The 20,872-nt window shown below is 39.3% G+C and overlaps 7 protein-coding genes and 1 long non-coding RNA gene across 15 annotated transcripts in view; 5 read left to right on the top strand and 3 right to left on the bottom strand.

Annotated features, from left to right (window-relative positions):
- Positions 1-1,118, bottom strand: part of LOC109856872 — a 6,009-nt gene extending 4,891 nt beyond the window's left edge. Inside the window, exon 1 of the long non-coding RNA XR_002250430.1 lies at positions 994-1,118. This is a non-coding gene — a long non-coding RNA (uncharacterized LOC109856872). The remainder of the gene's footprint in view (positions 1-993) is intronic.
- The window catches only part of LOC109856871, a 10,685-nt gene extending 7,789 nt beyond the window's left edge, over positions 1-2,896 (top strand). The window contains exon 5 of the mRNA XM_020432583.1: positions 1,028-2,896. Within this exon, the coding sequence (XP_020288172.1) occupies positions 1,028-1,185 (158 nt within the window). The 3' untranslated portion in view covers positions 1,186-2,896. The remainder of the gene's footprint in view (positions 1-1,027) is intronic.
- A 442-nt stretch (positions 2,897-3,338) lies between these two features.
- LOC109856903 (vang-like protein 1) lies at positions 3,339-6,816 on the top strand. Of its 2 annotated transcripts, none has more exons than XM_020432649.1 (4): positions 3,339-3,886; positions 4,071-4,665; positions 4,726-4,899; positions 4,983-6,816. In XM_020432649.1, exons 1-4 carry the CDS (start codon positions 3,756-3,758, stop codon positions 5,814-5,816), a joined length of 1,734 nt encoding a protein of 577 aa, XP_020288238.1. In that variant the 5' UTR covers positions 3,339-3,755; the 3' UTR covers positions 5,817-6,816. The 2 variants fall into 2 exon arrangements, with proteins under 2 accessions (XP_020288238.1, XP_020288239.1); XM_020432650.1 differs by having other exon boundaries at positions 3,340-3,886; positions 4,741-4,899.
- Positions 6,817-7,330: 514 nt separating this feature from the next.
- LOC109856920 (ubiquitin carboxyl-terminal hydrolase isozyme L5) lies at positions 7,331-8,975 on the top strand. Its single transcript, XM_020432690.1, has 6 exons — positions 7,331-7,491; positions 7,563-7,626; positions 7,809-7,914; positions 7,991-8,178; positions 8,258-8,455; positions 8,570-8,975. Exons 1-6 carry the CDS (start codon positions 7,416-7,418, stop codon positions 8,871-8,873), a joined length of 936 nt encoding a protein of 311 aa, XP_020288279.1. The 5' UTR covers positions 7,331-7,415; the 3' UTR covers positions 8,874-8,975.
- On the bottom strand, positions 8,945-12,493 carry LOC109856916. 4 transcript variants are annotated; one of them, XM_020432682.1, is made up of 9 exons: positions 12,259-12,493; positions 11,018-11,201; positions 10,634-10,911; positions 10,371-10,562; positions 10,090-10,292; positions 9,853-10,016; positions 9,504-9,765; positions 9,288-9,439; positions 8,945-9,218 (listed from the first exon to the last, which is right to left on the bottom strand). In XM_020432682.1, the coding sequence occupies exons 2-9, from the start codon at positions 11,043-11,045 to the stop codon at positions 9,016-9,018; spliced, it is 1,482 nt and encodes a 493-aa protein (XP_020288271.1). In that variant the 5' UTR covers positions 11,046-11,201; positions 12,259-12,493; the 3' UTR covers positions 8,945-9,015. The 4 variants fall into 4 exon arrangements, with proteins under 4 accessions (XP_020288271.1, XP_020288270.1, XP_020288269.1 ...); XM_020432681.1 differs by lacking the exon at positions 12,259-12,493 and adding an exon at positions 12,127-12,252; XM_020432680.1 differs by lacking the exon at positions 12,259-12,493 and adding an exon at positions 12,038-12,252.
- A 114-nt stretch (positions 12,494-12,607) lies between these two features.
- On the top strand, positions 12,608-14,626 carry LOC109856917 (tubulin alpha-1 chain). The gene is made up of 3 exons (XM_020432683.1): positions 12,608-12,749; positions 13,153-13,375; positions 13,492-14,626. Exons 1-3 carry the CDS (start codon positions 12,747-12,749, stop codon positions 14,619-14,621), a joined length of 1,356 nt encoding a protein of 451 aa, XP_020288272.1. The 5' UTR covers positions 12,608-12,746; the 3' UTR covers positions 14,622-14,626.
- A 269-nt stretch (positions 14,627-14,895) lies between these two features.
- LOC109856919 (UDP-N-acetylglucosamine--dolichyl-phosphate N-acetylglucosaminephosphotransferase) lies at positions 14,896-20,475 on the top strand. The gene is made up of 6 exons (XM_020432689.1): positions 14,896-15,436; positions 15,575-15,689; positions 15,957-16,402; positions 19,595-19,854; positions 19,944-20,107; positions 20,184-20,475. Exons 1-6 carry the CDS (start codon positions 15,267-15,269, stop codon positions 20,247-20,249), a joined length of 1,221 nt encoding a protein of 406 aa, XP_020288278.1. The 5' UTR covers positions 14,896-15,266; the 3' UTR covers positions 20,250-20,475.
- Positions 16,509-19,588, bottom strand: LOC109856918 (beta-1,4-mannosyl-glycoprotein 4-beta-N-acetylglucosaminyltransferase). Of its 4 annotated transcripts, none has more exons than XM_020432688.1 (4): positions 19,250-19,588; positions 18,245-18,384; positions 17,877-18,150; positions 16,509-17,779 (listed from the first exon to the last, which is right to left on the bottom strand). In XM_020432688.1, exons 3-4 carry the CDS (start codon positions 18,033-18,035, stop codon positions 16,643-16,645), a joined length of 1,296 nt encoding a protein of 431 aa, XP_020288277.1. In that variant the 5' UTR covers positions 18,036-18,150; positions 18,245-18,384; positions 19,250-19,588; the 3' UTR covers positions 16,509-16,642. The 4 variants fall into 4 exon arrangements, with proteins under 4 accessions (XP_020288277.1, XP_020288276.1, XP_020288275.1 ...); XM_020432687.1 differs by having other exon boundaries at positions 19,246-19,588; XM_020432686.1 differs by having other exon boundaries at positions 18,797-19,588.
- Positions 20,476-20,872: the final 397 nt, after the last annotated feature.

Raw genomic sequence — 20,872 nt, forward strand, 5'->3', positions numbered from 1 at the left:
AAAAAAAAAAAAAAAAAAAATTACTAGCAGGTGGAAAATGTGCGAGATGAGTGAGCTCGCGAATCTTTGCGAATCACAATCCCGCTGTCGCGCTGTTTAGAAAAGCGAGAGTTTGAAAAGCCTTTGTCGTCGGAAACACAAATGCCGAGAAGCGGCAAATTGCCTCACACCTCCTTGTGGCGCTCACATGCTTCTCTCGTGATCGGTCACATCCCCTCGCTCGCTCGTTCAGCAACAGAGCCGTGTCGGATTAATTCAGCGTTCGCTGCCTAATATTCTCTTTTTTCGCACACGGCGGGAAATTAATTCAATTCTTTCGCGACGCGAAAATCGAATAGAATTTTTATCGCTCGGCTCTGTCTCTCCGATGAGAAAAATTTTTCACGTTTGCATTCCAAATATCGCGTCCGCGTGTATAAAGAGCCCAGTCAAAAAGCAAGATTGATACGAACCGAGTATTATCTAAGCGGAACATGTCTGCATTCACTGTTTAGGATCGATGAGCGTGTCTACATCCTTTTCCTTTTATGTCAAATCCCGCGAGATTATCCTCACATACGGATAGCAATGAACATACGAAAGTTACTGTGTGGTGCGCGCTTTCAATCTCTCTCTCTCTCTTTCTCTCTCTCTCTCGCAGAATTTTATATTCCTGGTTGCGAGAGCGCGCGCGACGTTATCCGGAAAGATTCCCGATAGAGAGTATTACACTTTATAGCGCGCGATCGTGTCACACGGATAACGGAATTATATATCCCTACTTTTCAGCAGGATTTAAAGAGCCGATACCGTGACCTTTCTCTCTCTATTTTTTTGTCGCGCAGTTAGACCCCCGAAAAAAACGAATTTATTCGCGTATTTATTTATTCTGGTTTTTTGAAAAAAATTTTTTAAAACTTAAACAATTTTTTCAATCATTTGAGATTTTTTCATTTTTTATTTTAAACGAAGCGACACGCCCGTCTAATAAAATAACTCGACCTATGAGTTTACCTTTGTTTTTTTCTCTGTCCGATTTTTCCCGCAGAAAAGTCCATGGCGCTTCACAATCCCGGAAACAAAATCAGTCGAACCAACGGAAGTCGGAGGATGCACCGGTGGAGCAACAACGCAGACCAACAATCGTCCTATTTCCGCAGCGGCTTCAAATTTTTATGCTGCGCCGCCGGCACGAATTATGTTTAATTAATGTATTTCCAATTTCCGTTCTGTAATTTCTGCAAAAATATGCAATAATTTTAATTACATGAATAATTAATATCGATATTTTTAGATATGATACAAAAAAAAAAAAAAAAGTTTCTACTCTCATTCGTGGCGATACGTTACTAATTATTATCGTGTGAGTTTTTTCGACCGTGAGTTTTTAACAAAAGTGATTTTAAGAGAGACATGTCGAGGCCTAATCGAAGCCTAAACTTGTCCTATTTAGAAATATCTTTGAAACACAAAAGTTTGTTTTCTATAACTTACAACTGGTGACAATCAAAAAAATAGGAACTCAAAGAATGAACTTGACTCACTCCTGTTTTTTTTTTTTTTTTTTAAAGAAAATTCTTTTTTGTTTTCGCAAAGATTGACCGTTCTATTGAACTTTCGAGTTACGGAAAATCTAGTTCCACAAGGAAATCGCTTTTACTCAAATCTCTATCAAGACCGTTGCACCTATTCTACCTTAAAATTATATTCCGATGTAATTCAAAATCTCTCGTTATTAAATAAACATTAGCGTGTTACTTCTCTTGATTTACATCATTCGCATTTGCGAATTAACCGATCGAAGTGTTGTAGTTGACGATGATGAGGATTGTAATCAAAAACACTGGCACACAATAGTTCGAATAACCAAAATTAAACTTCTTCTGCGAGATCTAGAAAAATTTAATCATATATATATATATATATATATTTAAATACCATTATCAACATAGAGAGAAAAACGTCAATATAAATATAATAAGAAACGGTAGATGCACGTTGTGACAAGCAATTAAATTAAATTCTAGAGTATCTTGAACAATTGAGTGGACCAATTTCGATCTAATTTATTAAACGCGCGTTGTGCAAACGTGTTTTATATGCAATACGTGTGTGTATTTGTATGTAAAACAATTTCGGCACACACACACGCGCGTTCTCTATTTTTGTGTACATATATAAATGTATATGTATAGAGAAGATTGTACTCTATCTGCGAATTACGCGTTTACGCACACAATACGACGACTTCATACTTACACGAACGCATGTAAACCGAAAGACGGAAAAACTATGTATCTTGTTCTCTTTTGTTTTCCGATCGAGAGACACACATATATATTGCACGTAAGATATTATATATATATATAATATATACATATCAATTGTGATATTTTTGCGAGAAAAACAATGAATGATCCGATCGTCTCTTATCTCTTACGAAAACTTTATCGTCAACTTTCCGAAAATATGTATCCGAAAGGTCAATCTACGAATTATAGAAAAATTTTAGCGCAATTAGACATTATATATATACATATATATTTACAACTCTCGTATTACGTCGTATGTATATAGAAATAGTACACTCGAAGTTGACGACTTCTCAAGGAACAATAACGTTAAAAAAAAAAAAAACCGCATAGTATTCTTTTTTTTTTCAATAATTTTAGAATTCACGACAATTATACATCGCCGATTCGTCGTATCATAAGAAGGGGACCGAACTACATACCATTTGTTTATTTCCTCGCTCCGATGACAAAAAATCTATCTAGTGCGATCGTTAATTTAGCGAACAGTAGGATTTAGCGAAGAAAGTCAGACAAGTCACGAGAAATTTCTAAAAACGTACAACAAGTGACGAATTGAAATCAAAAAAAAAGATATGAGATATATATATATATGCTACACATAGTGTCTACCTACTGTTGATGAAATAAAAAAACTTCAATTTGTTCGAGAACAAATTAATCGCACGCGTTTTCGCAACCATTCTCTTCCAAATCCTTCGGCCAAATTGAATTGAAATAATCCTTTAACTTTCGTCCTGTGTGTGTACGCGCTGAAGTGAGCAAATTGGTCTCTTGCGAAAACCTTTTCGCTATTCGAGTTTGCGCTTGCGCAAACGCGGTTTGACAAACTGTGCAGGCCGGATTTGCAACAATCCGATCGCATTGGTCGATTCGCCGACTAGGTCATTGCGAACGCGGATCTATTTGTCATCGCCGTTTAATTGAAAACCGGCCCTCCGGGAATTGAAATGTCCCTAGAGAAGCTGCGGTGTTTTTCAATTGCGGCAATTATCACGGAATGTGGTAGCCTGTCAAGTAAGAAACTGGTCGACGACGCGTATGTATGCGCGTTGCAACGGGGGGGAGGGTAGAGAAATAATACATAAAGCGCGTCGAGGTGTGTCGCGCGTCCGCTTTCTTTCGCGTTTTACACACATATATAAAACGCCGTTCGTTTTTTTTACCAATACCGTGCCAAACCTGTTTCCGGTCGTTGTGTCGTCAACGACGACTGGCAGCGACTGGCTCTCGCGAACCGGAGCATGTCAAAGGCGCGCGTGACCGCGACGACGCCGCGACTCACCGAGGATGTCTGGAACGTTGGTTCTCCGCGATAGCGTACTCCGAAGCGACGAGCATCACTGAGCCGACGACGGAGGCCGCCTCATCGCGCGTACATGTATCCGTCGTTTGTCGACCGCGCGCGAGCGACGTGGGTATGCTCTTATGGGGTAGCGAGCGGGCGGTAGCCTATGTCGTGGAATGGAGACGGAGAGTGTAAAGTCCGGGGCTAGCGAGCATAGCCATAGCCACCACAGCAGGAGCTCCCAAAAACATCACCGATCTCACAGCTCCAAGCAGCACCACAGGCAACATTCCTACCGTAGCGGAAAGTGAGTCTCGTGAATCTTGAATTTATTTTGAAAAAGCATTTGTTTGTTTTCTTGTAAATACATTTTGATTTTTGCAATTAATTATTTAAAAAGTAGTGTATATAAAGTACTATAACATCTACAGTAGCTAGAGGTCTTCTTTCAAAATCTATCTGAGTAATTTTGTCTTTTGCGATGTACACAGGAACGTAAGGAGTCAAAGAAAAGAAAGACAGAACTTAGATAGCAACGAAATGGCTCCGTTTCAAACAACCGTGAACGTGAGAGGAGAGAGCGTGGATAATTTGGGACAGGAGGTGATTGAGGTGCAGATACTGCCGCAGGATGAAAATTGGGGAGAGAATACCACGGCTGTTACTGGAAATACCTCCGACAGATCGGAATCGACCGAGGATGTCAGTCACTGGCCGAATGACGTGGAAAACACGTTCGGTTCTAGCTGTACACGCTACGTCAGTCCGATCATAGCACTGATACTCGGCATAAGCGCCTTTCTCAGTCCCATAGCCATGGTCATCTTGCCTAAGTTGGGATTCTTTCCCGACTCCATGACTGTACTAACGATGCAGCAGAAGCTACAGCTATTGTCGTGCAACGCCGAATGCAAAGGTCAACTGCTGGGATTAGCCTTTAAACTGGTGCTACTTGGTATTGGTAGCTGGGCAGTATTCCTGCGTCCGCGAAATGCTACCATGCCGCGTATATTTTTATTCAGGGCAGGAGTACTGTTACTCACCACACTGTGCATTTGTACTTATTGGCTTTTTTATGTTGTACAGGTCTGTAAATTTTCACTGAATGTGTGCGCGATCTTTTGTGTGAATGTAAAATGTGTTTAGTCCGATATCTTTCAGGTCACTGAGAGCGCTAAGACTGCTGCCAATGGCGAAATAACAGAGTACAAAAGTTTAGTAAATTACGCAGGTACCCTCGCGGATACGCTCCTATTTATACATTACGTTGCTGTGCTTCTTATTGAAGTTCGTCATCTACAGCCTACATTCTATCTTAAGGTGAGCAAGCAGTTTTCTTGCATCATCTCATCTCAATATATCTTTGCGATGTTTGTTTTATTATATATTGTTTACATTTACAGATCGTTAGATCACCAGATGGTGAATCAAGATCCTACGCGATCGGCCAATTGTCGATACAGAGAGCAGCTGTATGGGTGTTGGAGAGATATTACACGGAGTTTCCGATCTACAATCCGTACTTGGAAAGATTGCCGGTCTCGAAGTCGGGCAGAAAGCAGTCGAGTTTTAAATTTTACGAAGTTGACGGCGGAGTGACCGGCGCTATGCAGTCGCGTGGCGGTAGTGGCGACCGAGCGGTTTTAGCGGCACAGGCGCGTCGCCGTGATTCAAGCCACAACGAGCGTTTCTACGAAGAGCACGATTACGAACGACGAGTGCGAAAACGTCGCGCGAGATTAATCACTGCCGCGGAGGAGGCGTTCGCGCACATCAAGCGCTTACACTCCGAAGTAGAGACATCGAATTCCGGATCGATGGATCCTATGGAAGCCGCGCAGGCCGTGTTCCCTTCTATGGCGAGAGCTTTACAGAAATATCTGAGAATCACTCGGCAACAGCCGCGTCATTCCGTAGAATCCATTTTGAATCGTCTTGCCCGGTGTCTTGCCCAAGACGCGGCGCCGCGTGCGTTCCTGGAGCCATTTTTTGCCACAAGTCCGGTGCTCTCGAATGAGAAAGAGAGACAGAAACGATCGCATCATTGGGCCTTAGTGTGCGAGGGAGAGTTACCCTCGCGGCCGATCACCAACGGTTGTGAATTTCAGTTGAGACAGGGCGAAGTAGCGCTTCTTTGCACGGCTTATAAGTTGCCGCACTTCAATCTCACGGAACAATTGGCGCATCCGAAATCGAACAAGTTTCTTTTGCGACTCAACTCGGAAACTTCTGTTTAAAGTTCTAAGAATTAATTAAGAAGAATAAAGCAAAAAGTTTCTTGACTACTAGTCTGTCGCTACGAGATTTTTACGGCAGTTTTAGCGCTTTAACATTTTTGTCACAAGCAACAAATCGCTGATTTATTATTTATGTAATTGTAAAACTTTCCGTGTGTCTTTGTCCATATGATAGTTACATTTTTCTCTGCTACGTAATAGGAAAACGAGCTAACGAGCGGACGAGGGTGAACGAAACTCGATCATATCATAGTCTCCACTTTGACGATGTTGTGCTTTCTTTCTTCAAGAAAGAATCGCGATAAGATATAGTGATCGTTATTATAGTTTATATATATATTTAAAAACAAATATAAACACTAAGTAATGAGATTTTTTAAGTATTTCTCTTAGTAATACTCAGTTCTTTTTTATACGTTTACTACGTGTGTACGTATATTTATTTATTCTATAATTGTGTACTGCATATCATTATGTGAACCACGCACACGCACACACACACACACACATGTGCGCTCAAGCGCGGGCACGCACGTACACGCACATGCATGCTTATTTGCGCAAAGTGTGAAGTTAAAATAACACACAAGCTAGTATTTTTTCTCCTTTTCTCTCCGAAAATACTAGCAAAATACTTTCCAAGATCAGTTTTCTCTGTGTGTATGTGAGTGAAAAGCTTCTGAGAGAGGGAGAAAACAAACTTGTAACGCTCTAAATTTTATATGTCCATATATATACACTCTGTAAATACGTATACCTTTTTAATTGAATGATAGATTAAATGTAAGCAGAGATTGGGACGAAGAACACAACATCCTCCAGCAAGGACTCGTTGAGACATGAATATTCACATATTCATGTGCCGATATATTTACGTAAACTAATTACCGTAATACGCATTTCCGACGGGAATCACGTTAATTTATGCGCGCGAAAGACGTACTTCAACGCATAAGAACTTACACATGTGTTCATACATGCGCACAACAGCAAAAAAAAAGACAAAGATGATTGTTGTAATAACGCACACCGAATACGATAATGGTTTTTACACTTTTGTACGATAATGCTTTTTTATACAAATGATTTTTTTTTTTGATAATCATGTTTGTTATCTACGCAAATATACTTTTACACTGTATAGGTGATAGGCAGGTTCGCTACGATCTTTTGTAAAGTTTTGTTTTGGTTCTTTTTTTTTTTTTCTATGTAACATTTCGGCGTTGTAATCAGAGATATAAAGAATTATATATGTTCTATGATAAATTTATACACTCGTGTGTGTGTATATACATGTGCTGTGTACTTTAGATGTTTATTTCCTCTCGAATTATATGGCTTTTTGTTTACTCTATATGTCATCTTCACTTATGTGCACTTCGTCTTGTGACGTTAGCAATATTTATTGAATTTTAACAAATAACAATCGTAAAAACTTGTGTGGCACCTTTGATCTTTCGCGGTCTCGCTGTTTTGATGACGTAACGCTTTCGTCGTATGTGCGCGCGCAACGGGATGTCATTCTCTGGCATCCGCGGCATTGCACAGCATCCTGGTTGTGAAGAAGACATTCTTCTGATGACTGACAGTTTTTGAACTATGGCAGATTCAGTAGGAAATTGGTGTCTCATTGAAAGCGATCCTGGCGTTTTCACAGAGTTGATTAAGGAATTTGGTATATATATTTTTAATCACTCTAAATTTGTGTGCGTATATGCGTGCGTCATTCTATTTGCTCTCATGTAGGTGTCAAGGGAGCACAAGTGGAAGAATTGTGGAGTTTGGACGATGAACAATTCGATGATTTAAAGTAAGTATTTCACCTTACGTTATATTTGAATTTAACATTTATTGTTTTGACAGTTCTTAGAAAGTTTTAGACTCTGTAGTGTTGTGATGTAAAGAGGTTATGTAGTCAATATAAAATTACAAAAACAGCCTAAACAATTAATCATAGTATTGTTTTTTAATATCTCCGCGAATTTTTTATAGACCCATACACGGACTAATATTTCTGTTTAAATGGGTGCAAGATGATGAACTATCTGGAAATATTGTTCAAGATAGCAGATTGGACAAAATATTTTTTGCCAAACAGGTATAAACAATTGATACTGATTGGTTTAACGTATAAATTATCTTCTATATAAAATGCAAAATAATATTTGCTTTAGGTAATAAACAATGCCTGTGCAACACAAGCAATATTGAGCGTCTTATTAAATTGTAAGCACTCAGATATATCTTTAGGACCAAATTTAGAAGAATTCAAGAATTTCTGTCAGAGCTTTGATGCCAATATGCGAGGGCTTGCCCTTAGTAATTCTGACATCATAAGAGAAGTACACAATTCCTTTTCCAGGTATGTGTTTTCTTTGAAAAAGATGCAATATTAGTGTTTTACTTGCTTCTCTAACATAGTTTTGTATTCAAATTTTTAGGCAAACTCTGTTTGAATATGACTCCAAACAGGCGTCTAAGGACGATGATGTTTTTCATTTTATAAGTTATGTTCCAATTGATGGACGTTTGTATGAATTAGATGGATTGAAGGACGGACCGATCGACTTGGGTCCGTGTCCAATAGGAGAGCAGTGGATACAGGCAGCGAAACCTATAATTCAAAAGCGGATAAACAAGTAAGTGAGATGTACAATTCTTTTTCAGTAACTTTTATTTATGATGTAAACCTAAATATATTAGTGGTATATAAACATGTGGTAAAAATAAGAAAAATATACTTTTGATTATAGGTATAACGAAGGCGAGATTCATTTCAATTTAATGGCTATAGTAACAGATAGAAAAACTTTATATGAAAGACAGAAGTCCACTGTTTCTGATCCTGCGGAATTAGAACGATTGCAAGCATTGATCGAAGAGGAAATAAGGAAATCAAAGAGGTATCAAATAGAGAATATTAGAAGAAAGCACAATTACTTGCCGCTTATAATGGAACTTCTAAAGATGCTTGCCAAGGAAGGTAAGCTTGTGTCTTTGTACCAGAAGGCAAAAGAAAAGGCACTTGAAAAAGAGTCGAAGAAACACAAGGTTTAAGAAAATCTACTTAAAAAGAAAGACAAGTTAGACAAAGGAACAAAAATAACATTTAAACAAAATTTATCCTGTTCGCTGCGAATAATATCTATTATACATCGATCTTTTTTTTTTAAATAAATGAGTGAATATGTACAATGTGTTACAAATTGTTTTCGTCACCAGAATCCTCACTATCAGAATAAGTTTCATCATATTTATCAATATCCGCTATAGTTGCATTATTATTGTCCTTGTCTAGCACAACAAGTTTATCATCTTTGTATAGTATTCTAGGTAAGAAGAAATCGTACGAAGCGTTTTTGATCTCATCAATTTTAGTATTGTACAAGTACTCCATAATATCTGTAAACACGAGAATTTGTACAAGAGATCATATATTTAAAATAAAAGTTTATAAAAATATTTTCTTACCAATAAAATTCTTATCACCAATATCTTTGCGACATTCTTGAACAAGATAATAGAATACTTTGCAAAGAAATACTGGAGTTGCTCCATCGAAATGTGAGGCAACTTTGGACCATGAAATTTCGCGAACATTCGATATTCCTTTTACATAAATACTGTAACATTTGTATAATTTTTAATCTTATACACATGTATATGTAACAATTTATGTGTACTTACTACTCAATCAACTGTATCTTAATATCGCTTAAATAGATAGGACGAGTACTGAATAGCTGTATATGCAGCTGATATTGCCAAAATGTTTTCAAGACATTGTGATCTATGTTCAGTTTTTTTTCCATTTCCTTCCACACTAACTTAGGTAAAATAGCGAATTTAAGATCACTTATATCTTCACTTAAAGTTACATCAAGTAAAGTTTTTATATACGTTTTCTTTTCAATGTTTGGTCTTTTGTACTTTACACTTTTTACCAATGCTGTAATTTTATTTATTTTTATACATTCCCCCTTTTTTTATATATAAAAAACATTTTTATATAAAAACATTTTTTAAGTAAACTTACGAGCTTTTGATTTTCTAATCCTCTGCAGATATTGATAACGTTTAGAAATTGACTGTGTTGTTCGGTTTAATAACTTTGCCAGTTCAGTGTATTTATTATCCCGCTCGTCCAACTGTTTATTTTTTATGTACAATAAAATCACTTCATCTTCATTTTTCCCATATCTGAACAAAAAAAGTTCTATTATTTATATATAATCTTGGATTAAATACTTAAGATCTCTGTGTATCCACTCACCTAGCGTTTACAAGTTTGTTACGATACAATATTTTGAATCTGCGATAAACACTGTAGAGAGTTCGCCAAGGTAATCCGTTGGCTAAAAACTGAACAAATTTTTGTCTTTCTTTTATGTCTTTTATGTAACATTCTATATAACATTCTTTTTCATGCTTCCAATTAAGAAAAGGTTTAACATTTGTGGAGTCCCAATTATGGAGCTAAGACAAATAGATATAATAATATATAATAATAATAATAATAAATGATTAAAAAATTGTATCATAGTTAAACTATACCTCACAAAATGTATTCCAGTTTTTTTTGATAATTTCATCCTCTTCAGATGAATATCTACCTTTTCGAAGTGGTCCATATTTTTGAAATTTTTTTGTCTTTTGTTTTGTTGGCACATAAGTTGCAGTACCTTGCTCTATTTTATGTTGTGGTGGTACTTTGTGTATTAATTTTACATGTAATGCCTCTAGTTTCTGTGTACATAAAACAAATGTAGCTACTCTCTATATGATCAAAGTATACATGTATGATAAACAATACTAACTCTTATGACACTTAATGGCACTTTTTCTTGTTCCTTAATATCTTCCAATTTTTCTAAAAGATCTCTCGCCTTTGGATTCTCAAAGGGATCATTTTCACTTTCGTCACTCTCATTATAATTAATCCTGCGTTTTTGTTTAAGGCGATGTGACAGCCTTTTTACTTGAGGCTTCAATCGAGAATTTTTGGACGGTAAAATTTTTAGATGTTCCTTTTCATGGTTATCAATAAGATCTCTGTCTGTTAGGCTGTCCTCTACTTCTTGTTCAGTGCTTGTATCTATAATTAAAGATAAAATAACTGATATTTTGTTATCTTGAATTTATTTCAATGAAATAAAAACAATATCATGCTATTCTGATTTAAAAATGTTATTTATACTTACCGTTTTTTTCTTTCATAGATGTGCTCATATTATATGATAAAAATATATTTGGTGTAAATTCCTTTTAATACAAAACAGTATCTGGTAGCTACATAAGAACTCAAGTAAATCAATAAAACTCCTTAAGATGTAATCATATGCAAATTAAAGTTGCGTTATGATGTTCACGATTGATACTGCAAATCTACAAAACATGTGATGTGAAATATAGATTTTCAGTAACGTGTGAATGTCAGAACAGCGTATAAAATTCTAACCACAAGATTCTTATTTGAATTGTGCTTATAAAAAAAAAACATTATGTTAACAGGAAACAGAGAAGTTTGTTATCAACGTGCTTTTAGATCTTATGTTTTTTTTTAGGAAGTTTTCCTAGGTTTTCCTAGGTTATTGCGTCGAATCGTTCGGAATCATCTTGGGGTTGGATTCCACGGTGTTCCAACGACATTTGCCGACCTGACCAATCATGGTTGACGCTAGTAATCGGTCGATTACTAACTGATGACTAATCGGTGCTAGCAAACTGGGGCTTCATCTCTTTTTTTTTTTTTTAAAAGAGAGCGTAACAAATTGAAATTAAATAAAATGAAATGGGAAACGGTTGCTGTTGCTAAATACATATATAAATACATAAGAAATACATAAAATATTGAATAATATAAGAGACAATCACACTTGAGAGGATTAAATGACCAGATAACACGCTACACATTAGCTTCTGATTCATTCTCATTAAATTCGGATAAGCCGAGTCTTATCGTTGCAACGTAAGTTGTGTGCTCGCATTCATCGACGGAAACAAATCTAAATTATTTTACACGAGCAGAATATAAATTTTGTAATTACAATAAATTCTGCTTATTCAAACAATTGCAAATAAAAACTCAATCAGAGAAAGCAGCAAAGAAATCTGTTCTAATTGCAAAAAATCACAAACAATGCTGATCTGAGATCGTCTCTTTAATTAGGAACTTCCCTTGTTGAGATTTAATTACTGATAATGGCCAAAAAATAACGTACTTATTTCGAGTATTAAGATCGCTTGAACAGCGTGCTTCTTTAACTCAAAATAAGCGTCATTTTGGCCCACGTCGGTAGTAAATTTTTACAAAAGAACAGTGGGCATTTCCGCGCCGGATTTCCGTCTCTTGACCAAAAAAGAAACGACGTTGGAGAAAACGACTTGTACGCGACCTCGAGAAAGATGCGGCCCATATATGGTGCAATTGACGCAAACGCACCTTTGCCACCGCCTGGCAACATCCGTAATGCGGAAAAAAGATCGTTCAGGTTTTGCGAAAAATTTGTTCATGCGACGAGCCGTCGTTTCCTCGCGTTTCGATAATTCCGGATCTAATCACATAAACGTAAACAAACGCATCGCAAATTGAAATAAATCCACGATGCGTCAAATAATTTGGGACTATTTTTGTTTGCGTAGAGAAACGGCAATCGGGAGTGATGAGTGCTGCGGTCCGACACGAGCCAATGAACGTGCGAGGTGATGTCATCGTGCACCAATCGGCGTTCTCCGAAACGGTCGATTTTCACAAGTATAAATAGCGCGTAGTAGGCGTTGCTCGGCTCACAAATTGTTGGTTGCTCGGACGTGAATCGTCGCATAGTTGTTAGCAGAAGCTCCATTACTTGCTTTCGCCAACTATCGATCACCCGTGGTGACTAATTAGCTCTCTTTTTTACGAGGAAGAAGATTTATCAATAAAACAAAATGGTAAGTCGAATTGTGATATTTTATCTCGCGTGTAGAATCGCGAGATTTCCTGCGACATCGCCCATCCCTCGACGAAAACGTCGGCCATCTTGTAACGGTTTACACGCCGGCCGGTTACGGTTTTTTTTTTGAAATGTAGTAACGTATTATCTTCTCCTTTGAGCCCGGAAGCTCGTTAACTTTCTAATTGATCTCGACGTTTCTGACGTCGCATAGTCTATTAATATTTATAACACTTGTAATATTGAAATATATTCATTCGTCGTACAGACAAAGAACGTGTCGTTGACCCCGTTGAGCTATTTTTAGAAAGTTCATTGTATCAGCTCTGAGCTCGTTTCGCTTGTCTTCATTTACAATAAAAGTGAGAAACGCTGCAATTTATGATTTATTTTCTTACTAGCGTGAGTGCATCTCAATCCACGTTGGACAAGCCGGAGTACAGATCGGTAATGCCTGCTGGGAGTTGTACTGTCTTGAACATGGCATCCAGCCGGACGGCCAAATGCCGTCTGACAAAACAATTGGAGGTGGAGATGACAGTTTCAACACCTTCTTCAGTGAGACTGGCGCTGGAAAACATGTACCCAGAGCTGTCTTCATTGATTTGGAGCCTACTGTAGTTGGTAATGTATTTTTTTTTTGTTTTTTTAATTTATTTTTGACATTAAAATTTTTTTGATTCGATGTGCTCAGAAAAAGTTATTGTATATATTTATAACGTATGTTTGTCTGCATACAGATGAGGTTCGTACCGGAACTTATCGTCAGCTCTTCCATCCGGAACAATTGATCACTGGCAAAGAGGATGCAGCTAACAACTATGCTCGTGGGCATTACACCATCGGCAAGGAGATCGTCGATCTTGTGTTGGATAGGATTCGCAAGCTTGCGGATCAATGCACGGGTCTGCAAGGTTTCCTCATCTTCCACTCATTCGGCGGTGGCACCGGATCTGGTTTCACGTCTTTGCTGATGGAACGTCTGTCTGTCGACTATGGCAAAAAGTCGAAGCTTGAATTTGCGATCTATCCGGCTCCCCAGGTCTCCACCGCTGTTGTCGAGCCGTACAACTCCATTTTGACAACGCACACCACCCTCGAACATTCCGATTGCGCATTTATGGTCGACAACGAGGCGATCTACGACATCTGCCGCCGTAACCTTGACATCGAGAGACCGACCTACACGAATCTGAATCGTCTGATCGGTCAGATCGTATCGTCCATCACGGCGTCCCTGCGATTCGACGGCGCTCTAAACGTCGATCTGACGGAATTCCAGACCAACTTGGTGCCCTATCCGCGAATTCACTTCCCTCTGGTTACATACGCGCCCGTCATTTCGGCCGAGAAGGCGTATCACGAACAACTATCCGTTTCGGAGATCACAAACGCCTGCTTCGAGCCGGCCAATCAGATGGTCAAGTGCGACCCACGTCACGGCAAGTACATGGCCTGCTGCATGCTGTACCGCGGCGACGTTGTGCCCAAGGATGTAAACGCGGCTATCGCCACCATCAAGACTAAACGTACCATCCAATTTGTTGATTGGTGTCCCACCGGTTTCAAGGTCGGCATCAACTATCAACCGCCAACCGTCGTACCCGGTGGCGATCTCGCTAAAGTTCAGCGCGCTGTTTGCATGTTGTCGAATACCACCGCCATCGCAGAGGCTTGGGCGCGACTTGATCACAAGTTCGATCTCATGTATGCCAAGCGTGCGTTCGTTCACTGGTACGTCGGCGAGGGTATGGAAGAAGGAGAGTTCTCCGAGGCGCGTGAGGATCTCGCCGCCCTCGAAAAGGATTACGAGGAAGTTGGAATGGATTCCGCAGAGGGCGAGGGCGAAGAAGGTGCCGAGGAATATTAAAAAAAGAAGGAAACAAGAAAACATTCACACACAACTATTCGCCTGTCTCTATGTTACGGCTTTTTTTTTTTATTTATTTGAATGTTCTGAAATAAAATGATTTGAAAAACGTTTGCAGTGTAAATTTCGAGAGTATTCAATGAAACTCCCCCTCCCCCCCATCCCGCTAGTGTATTTAGCATTTAAATTTCTTTAAGAGTATCCTTGCAAGACTTGTCAGACTTTTAAATCGTGAGTTGGAGAACTTTGAGGTTTTCTTTGTGAAAATTTTACATTTTTTAAATCAAATTTTGTTTTACGTGCGGTCAAAAGTATATTTAAAAATAACCGGAAATTTGCATCCTCGAGATTTCTCGAGTCACGTGATAAATTTCCGTCGATTCGATAGATCGACGGTTGCGTCGGTCGATACTCCACTTCGGATACTTGTTGTCATCAACCGACGCAAAGATAAATTACTGATACGGCCTAAGAATGTTAATCACGTGTTGACGTCGTAAACAAATGTTTTCGCGCACCGTGTGTGATGTAACGAGCGGTATTATTGACATTTCCCGCGGGTCTGTGTGTTGAATGACACGTGAGTGCCGTGTAGTGCCGAATTAAAAACACACACTGCCGGTTATACGCGCGCCAAGTTTTAAGATGGATGTGGAGAACGAGACGTGGAAATTGTTGTTTCCAATATGCGTTAACGTGGCGATGTCCGTGAGCGCGTGCTGTCTGACCGTTCACTTGATTCCGCGAATAAAATCCATGTTCGTCAAAGCTAACCTGTACGGCATCGACATGAGCAAGAGACGCAGCGACAAGATGTGAGTGTGAAACGAGTATTTTGAATTTTGACACTATATTTGAATGGTTATTATTTTTTTTTTTTATTGCGCGAATTTTCGCGCACACATACACGTCTGATGACGCGATAGGTATATATCTGTGACTTGTTCTTCCAGCCCGGAGGCAATTGGCGTTGTTACGGGATGCGTGTTCCTCATAACAATGTTTCTGTTTATACCCGTGCCGTTCACAGATTACATATTTAAAAACGAAAACTTTCCGCACAACAAGGTAGGCACAGTGTCTCTTTAAACATTTTTACGAAAAACAATTGTCCTGCGTTTAAAATTGTTCTTCCTTTACAAATTTTTTGGATTGACTAAAAATAAACTATAAAATTCAAGCAATATATCTCTTGGGATAGTGTAACTGGGGTGGTGTAACTCCCCGATCTAAAAACAAAGAAATAGTTTTACGCAAAATTAGATCTAACTGCGAACAACACACACGCACGTGCGTAAATAAAAAATCATAACGTGTACAGACTCTTTCTTGCAGTTTGTAGAATTTTTGGCCGCGTTGCTATCAATATGTTGCATGCTGCTCTTGGGGTTTGCGGACGACGTTTTGGATCTTCGCTGGCGACACAAATTGTTCCTACCCACCATAGCGTCGTTGCCGCTACTGATGGTTTACTACGTTAACTTCAATTCCACAATAATAATCATACCAAAACCGTTGAGACCGTGGTTCGGCTTCACCCTGGATCTGTGGATATTTTACTACATCTATATGGGAATGGTGGCTGTGTTCTGTACAAACGCTATTAATATACTAGCCGGTATAAACGGTCTGGAAGTCGGACAGAGTTTGATCATCGCCTCGAGCATTCTCGTTTTCAACGTCATAGAACTTACCGGCAGTCAGTGGAAAGCGCATCAATTTTCGATATACTTCATGCTGCCGTACATCGCTACCTCTCTCGCGTTGTTTAAGTACAACTGGTGAGTATTGCGTAGGTTTTTTTTTTTTTTTTACAAAGCCAAATATAAAAGAATATTTTTGTAAACAAGAAGGAGGGCTATTAAATTCCCAAGAAAAAGCACGTGATGAGTCTATAAACCATTTAACGTTTATATTTCGTCAACGTAAATATCTTAGAGTGTTATATAAATCCAGTATAATAATACGCTAGTGTTGAGTATTGAGTATAAGTTAGTATCACAGTCAGGTGCGCAAGTACGTTAGTAGTAATCTAGTTTAGCGTAGAAGTTCTCCACCAGCCAGTCGTACTTCCACGTGTTGTTGAGAATCGTTTCGGGGGCGAAGTAAAAATCCCTCGATTTCGAGACTCGAAGAAGAGCAGTCTTACCGTCCAGCCACACGCCGCTCCCAATCAGATCCTCGACGAACGGCACGTCGATGGACTTCTCGATGTAAATCTCCTTAGACTGGACCTTGTTGCGAAGACTCACGATGATATTCGCGGGCGCTTGGCACAGATAGCAGTACCACCCGCCGTAATGATTTAAATCTCCTATGACCAGTCCTAAGATATCTCTCTCACTGGCGTCCCCGTCCAGCTGTTGCCGCAGCATCAGCGAATTGGATTGATAGGCGTTGCGAATATATCCGACGGTGTACGCGCCGAGCGTGATCATCGTCTTCAACGGGTGTTGCCAGAAAAAACCGTAGACCGACCATCTTAATCTAAAACCGATAGGCTGAGGCCAACCGTCGTACATCTTGAGGAACATTAGCGCTCGGAGATTCAGTATCTGCTCCGGACCGGTTGTCACGTAGATATCGTCGTCTCGCAGATTTTGCACTATATTTCTGATTCTGTCCCAGATGTACTTGGACACCGCTCTCAGCGGTTTTCGCGATTTCGTTGCCACGTTGACGTACAAGATCTTTTTCTGCTCCTTCTGCAGCAATCCTTTCGACAGTTTGTGTCGAAAATTGTCCTCCGCGTTGCTGAAGTCGCAGATTACGAAAAGATCCACGACGTCGTAAAGCTCCTCAACTATCACCTCGACGATCGCCGAGTTATACTCGTTCAGGAAGAAGGTGTGAATGACGCGTCTGGCGCTTTTACGCCGTTTCAGACTGATGTTCTGTTTTGACGCCATGATCGCTCGCCACACGACCTCCGGCTGTCCGCAGTCGAGGCCGTGCCATCCTTGATTGCAGATACATCTCTCCAGATGCTCGTTGCTTCTCATCTTGTGCTCGTCCACTCCGAACTTCCAGCACGCGGTGCGGTTGTACGTTTCGAACAGTCGATAAGTCTTCACATCTTTTAACGCTACCTCTCCGCTGATTGTCTGATAAATCGGCGACTTCTTGTGAATTCTTCCATGATGACTCGTTTGCAGTTCCTTTTGTGAAAAATAAAATCATAATTTTGTTTTATTCGCTTGAAATAATTTCGGATCGATTAAAATTCAGAAGTGAACTTTTCTTGGAGGATCCTACCTGTGACGGCTCAAACTTGACAAAACTGACGGTCGCACGTGTCGACGATGCGGTTAGCTCGGTCGGCGGTGTTGTGGCAACATATACCATAACAATCAGAACTTGCAAGACCAATAAGGTATAAAGCAACGCCAGCTTCCCATCTAGACGGACCTGCATGGCACATCAATCCCTACACCCGAATAGTCTAATTTCTCATCAGTCTCTGAAAAAAACTTTCACTAGCTATCGGAGACATCATTTTTTTTCGTTAAGATTGTCTCAGGGACGTCATCTGTGAAACGAAAAAATCGACAACATTTATTTCAATCAGTTATGGTGCGGTACGCACCGTTTGCGTGCAACAACAACATCAGGAACAAACTTACATTTTTATCGGAAGTCGACTTTTTTCTCAATTCGCATATGTAGGCCTTCATGCATTTCTGTGTTGCTTGAAAAAATTCGTTGATCTCATTTCCTCATCGAGCTGATATTTTCCACTATATCTCTCGTGAAACTTTTTCTTCTGAAAATTAACAAACAGCGTTTTAATTAATTATTATTAATTTACCGCATTGCGGGCAAGTCGCGTGATCTGTCAGTCTCACGATTCTCGCCGTCGAGAGATTCAATTCCGTTTCGTGCGAGTTAAATGTCCCGGCAGCTACGCCCCGCACGCATGTCATCGACACCAATCCTACGACGAGTTGATCACATTGATAAAGCGTTGCTCACAATGCGCGAGGTCGGCGGTGATGTCTCATCATCGTCGTGCGATGATGTCACACCGCCAAGCTGTTTAATTTAATTTGTTTCTGATCTTGCGTCTCGCCGATCTTTCCCTCTCTAAACGCGAAGCAATTTGAAATGGAGACGACCACATGCGATTGCGGAGGGTGACTGTAAAGCGCGACGCGCCGCGCGTTTCGCAGTAGTACTTGAATAGTCACGGGCCGTTGAACTCCTTCGAGTCTCGGGAGAGATGGAAGTCTTTTTTTTTCTGGGCTGAGCAGCTGCAGCCGCAACACGACGACGTGAAAAACCACGCCCGAGTGCCGCATCGGGCCAGCCGGTGGTTCGGTCGTTTCAACGAACACACACTCTCGCCCGAGCAGGCATGATCGTGACTATTCGCAAGGCGCACGCGTCTTGGAAGAGGCAGCATCTCATTAACTATATGTTATTCTCTTTGTGTGAGGCATGAGAGTAATCGTTCGTTTCGCGAAAAAACGAACTGGGTCTGCCCGACTGGGTCGGGATCGACATGATATCGATCACGAGAATTGACTGCGTATTCCCGGACTACCGGTTGTTGTAAACGCGACGAGAATGGCTTTTTGACGTTTCACGCGATGAATATTAATCAAATGTCTCATGTGACACATACTCACGTGCTTGTAGTCATCATGGTGGTCGGAAGTCCTCGCTTGTAGTCTCTAGGAACAATGGCGCGCAGTCTCATAGGAGCGGCGCATTGACCCTTTGTTTATATTTCAGCCGTGTATAAAAAAAAGACTCCTCGTATTTGTACAGAAAAGCTACGTGCACACTATGACACACGCGCTGATAATAACAAAATATATGCAATAACAATAAATGTAGAAATATTACAGATTTAGAAAACTCAAAAATATTTCAATAACAATTTTGCTGTACAATCTGATGCTCCGTTTGCTATTTGCGGATATTTTAAGATCAATGGAATTGTTTGTAAATTATTTAAATTTTGTTTCAAGGTACCCGTCGCAGGTGTTTGTAGGCGACACATTTTGCTACCTGTCGGGAATGACGTTTGCCGTGGTCGGCATCATAGGCCACTTCAGCAAAACGATGCTGCTATTCTTTATACCGCAAATAATCAATTTTTTATACAGCACACCGCAGCTCTTTCACTTCGTGCCGTGCCCCAGGCACAGATTACCAAAGTACAATAAGATCACTGATCAATTGGAGCCTAGTGTAACTGTGTTTCACAAGTCGGAACTCAGTGTAATCGGTAGGACACTTTAGACTAGTCTACAGTAGGAGAAAACAAGTGGATGGTATTCACACGTACAAGGTTGCAGAATTTTGTTTTTTTGTTAGGACGATTGTTGTTGCGGATGTTCAATGTGTTGAAATTGATAAAGTTAGAAGAAGATGCGGAAGGCATTGTCACTTGCAATAATTTGACCTTAATCAATTTCGTACTGATCAACGCCGGCCCGTTGAGAGAGCCGACACTCACAACGATTTTACTGATAATTCAGGTACATAGACACATTTTTTTTTCTCTAATATAAAAATGTATGAAATAAATTGAATATTTATTTTTTTTTTTTTCAGATTGTTAGCAGTATAATGGCATTTGCAATTAGATATCCTCTGGCTTCCATATTTTATGATATTTAGATTGAAAAAAAAAAACGCAAGATTTGTAAAACTTCCGCGTTTTTTCTCTCTCTTGTGTATAAAATATTAACTGGTGTGTACACACGCTTAAAAACAGCAGTGTGTGTATGTATGTGCGTATGCGCGTGTGTGAGAGGTTGTTTCGCGTTTATATTTCTTTATTGTAACGTTATTGTTATCTTCCACATCAAGGATCAAACAAATAAAGATAAAACCGCTTTTCATATACAAGTTTTATATTGCGTAAACAGTTTTTTTTGTATATAACAAGATTAAAAATTGTTGATGTATATGTGAACTCTATTTTATATATATATATATATAAAATAATAGAAAAGATAATTTCTCTCTCATGTGTATTTTCCATTCGTAAGCCATTGCATCGTTTGCACAATATATTCGTTTATTTTTTCTAGGAACATATAAATTAATTTTATACTTGATACTATTTGAGAAAAGTCAGAATATGTGTCACGAAGTTCAATATCCGCGCGGGTGGTGTAAGCACACACATAAAAATCTCATATATNATATATTCGTTTATTTTTTCTAGGAACATATAAATTAATTTTATACTTGATACTATTTGAGAAAAGTCAGAATATGTGTCACGAAGTTCAATA

Source organism: Pseudomyrmex gracilis, unplaced genomic scaffold (assembly GCF_002006095.1).
Source record: "Pseudomyrmex gracilis isolate BER0280 unplaced genomic scaffold, ASM200609v1 scaffold_137, whole genome shotgun sequence".
In the NCBI taxonomy this organism is placed as follows: Eukaryota; Metazoa; Arthropoda; class Insecta; order Hymenoptera; family Formicidae; genus Pseudomyrmex; species Pseudomyrmex gracilis.

Excerpts from the sequence above, each read along its gene's own strand:
- LOC109856903 (XM_020432649.1), top strand. The coding sequence starts at position 3,756 with ATGGAGACGGAGAGTGTAAAGTCCGGGGCTAGCGAGCATAGCCATAGC. Across the intron at positions 4,666-4,725 it reads GGCTTTTTTATGTTGTACAG|TCCGATATCTTTCAGGTCAC; the intron begins GTCTGTAAATTT and ends AAATGTGTTTAG. Across the intron at positions 4,900-4,982 it reads AGCCTACATTCTATCTTAAG|ATCGTTAGATCACCAGATGG; the intron begins GTGAGCAAGCAG and ends TTACATTTACAG.
- LOC109856920 (XM_020432690.1), top strand. The coding sequence starts at position 7,416 with ATGGCAGATTCAGTAGGAAATTGGTGTCTCATTGAAAGCGATCCTGGC. Across the intron at positions 7,492-7,562 it reads AGAGTTGATTAAGGAATTTG|GTGTCAAGGGAGCACAAGTG; the intron begins GTATATATATTT and ends GCTCTCATGTAG. Across the intron at positions 8,456-8,569 it reads ATTCAAAAGCGGATAAACAA|GTATAACGAAGGCGAGATTC; the intron begins GTAAGTGAGATG and ends TTTTGATTATAG.
- LOC109856918 (XM_020432688.1), bottom strand. The coding sequence starts at position 18,035 with ATGCAGGTCCGTCTAGATGGGAAGCTGGCGTTGCTTTATACCTTATTG. Across the intron at positions 17,780-17,876 it reads TCAAGTTTGAGCCGTCACAG|GAACTGCAAACGAGTCATCA; the intron begins GTAGGATCCTCC and ends TTTTCACAAAAG.
- LOC109856919 (XM_020432689.1), top strand. The coding sequence starts at position 15,267 with ATGGATGTGGAGAACGAGACGTGGAAATTGTTGTTTCCAATATGCGTT. Across the intron at positions 15,437-15,574 it reads AAGAGACGCAGCGACAAGAT|CCCGGAGGCAATTGGCGTTG; the intron begins GTGAGTGTGAAA and ends TTGTTCTTCCAG. Across the intron at positions 19,855-19,943 it reads GTCGGAACTCAGTGTAATCG|GACGATTGTTGTTGCGGATG; the intron begins GTAGGACACTTT and ends TTTTTTTGTTAG.
- LOC109856917 (XM_020432683.1), top strand. Across the intron at positions 13,376-13,491 it reads TTTGGAGCCTACTGTAGTTG|ATGAGGTTCGTACCGGAACT; the intron begins GTAATGTATTTT and ends GTCTGCATACAG.
- LOC109856916 (XM_020432682.1), bottom strand. The coding sequence starts at position 11,045 with ATGAGCACATCTATGAAAGAAAAAAACG. Across the intron at positions 10,912-11,017 it reads ATCTATGAAAGAAAAAAACG|ATACAAGCACTGAACAAGAA; the intron begins GTAAGTATAAAT and ends CTTTAATTATAG. Across the intron at positions 9,440-9,503 it reads AAGATACAGTTGATTGAGTA|TATTTATGTAAAAGGAATAT; the intron begins GTAAGTACACAT and ends CAAATGTTACAG.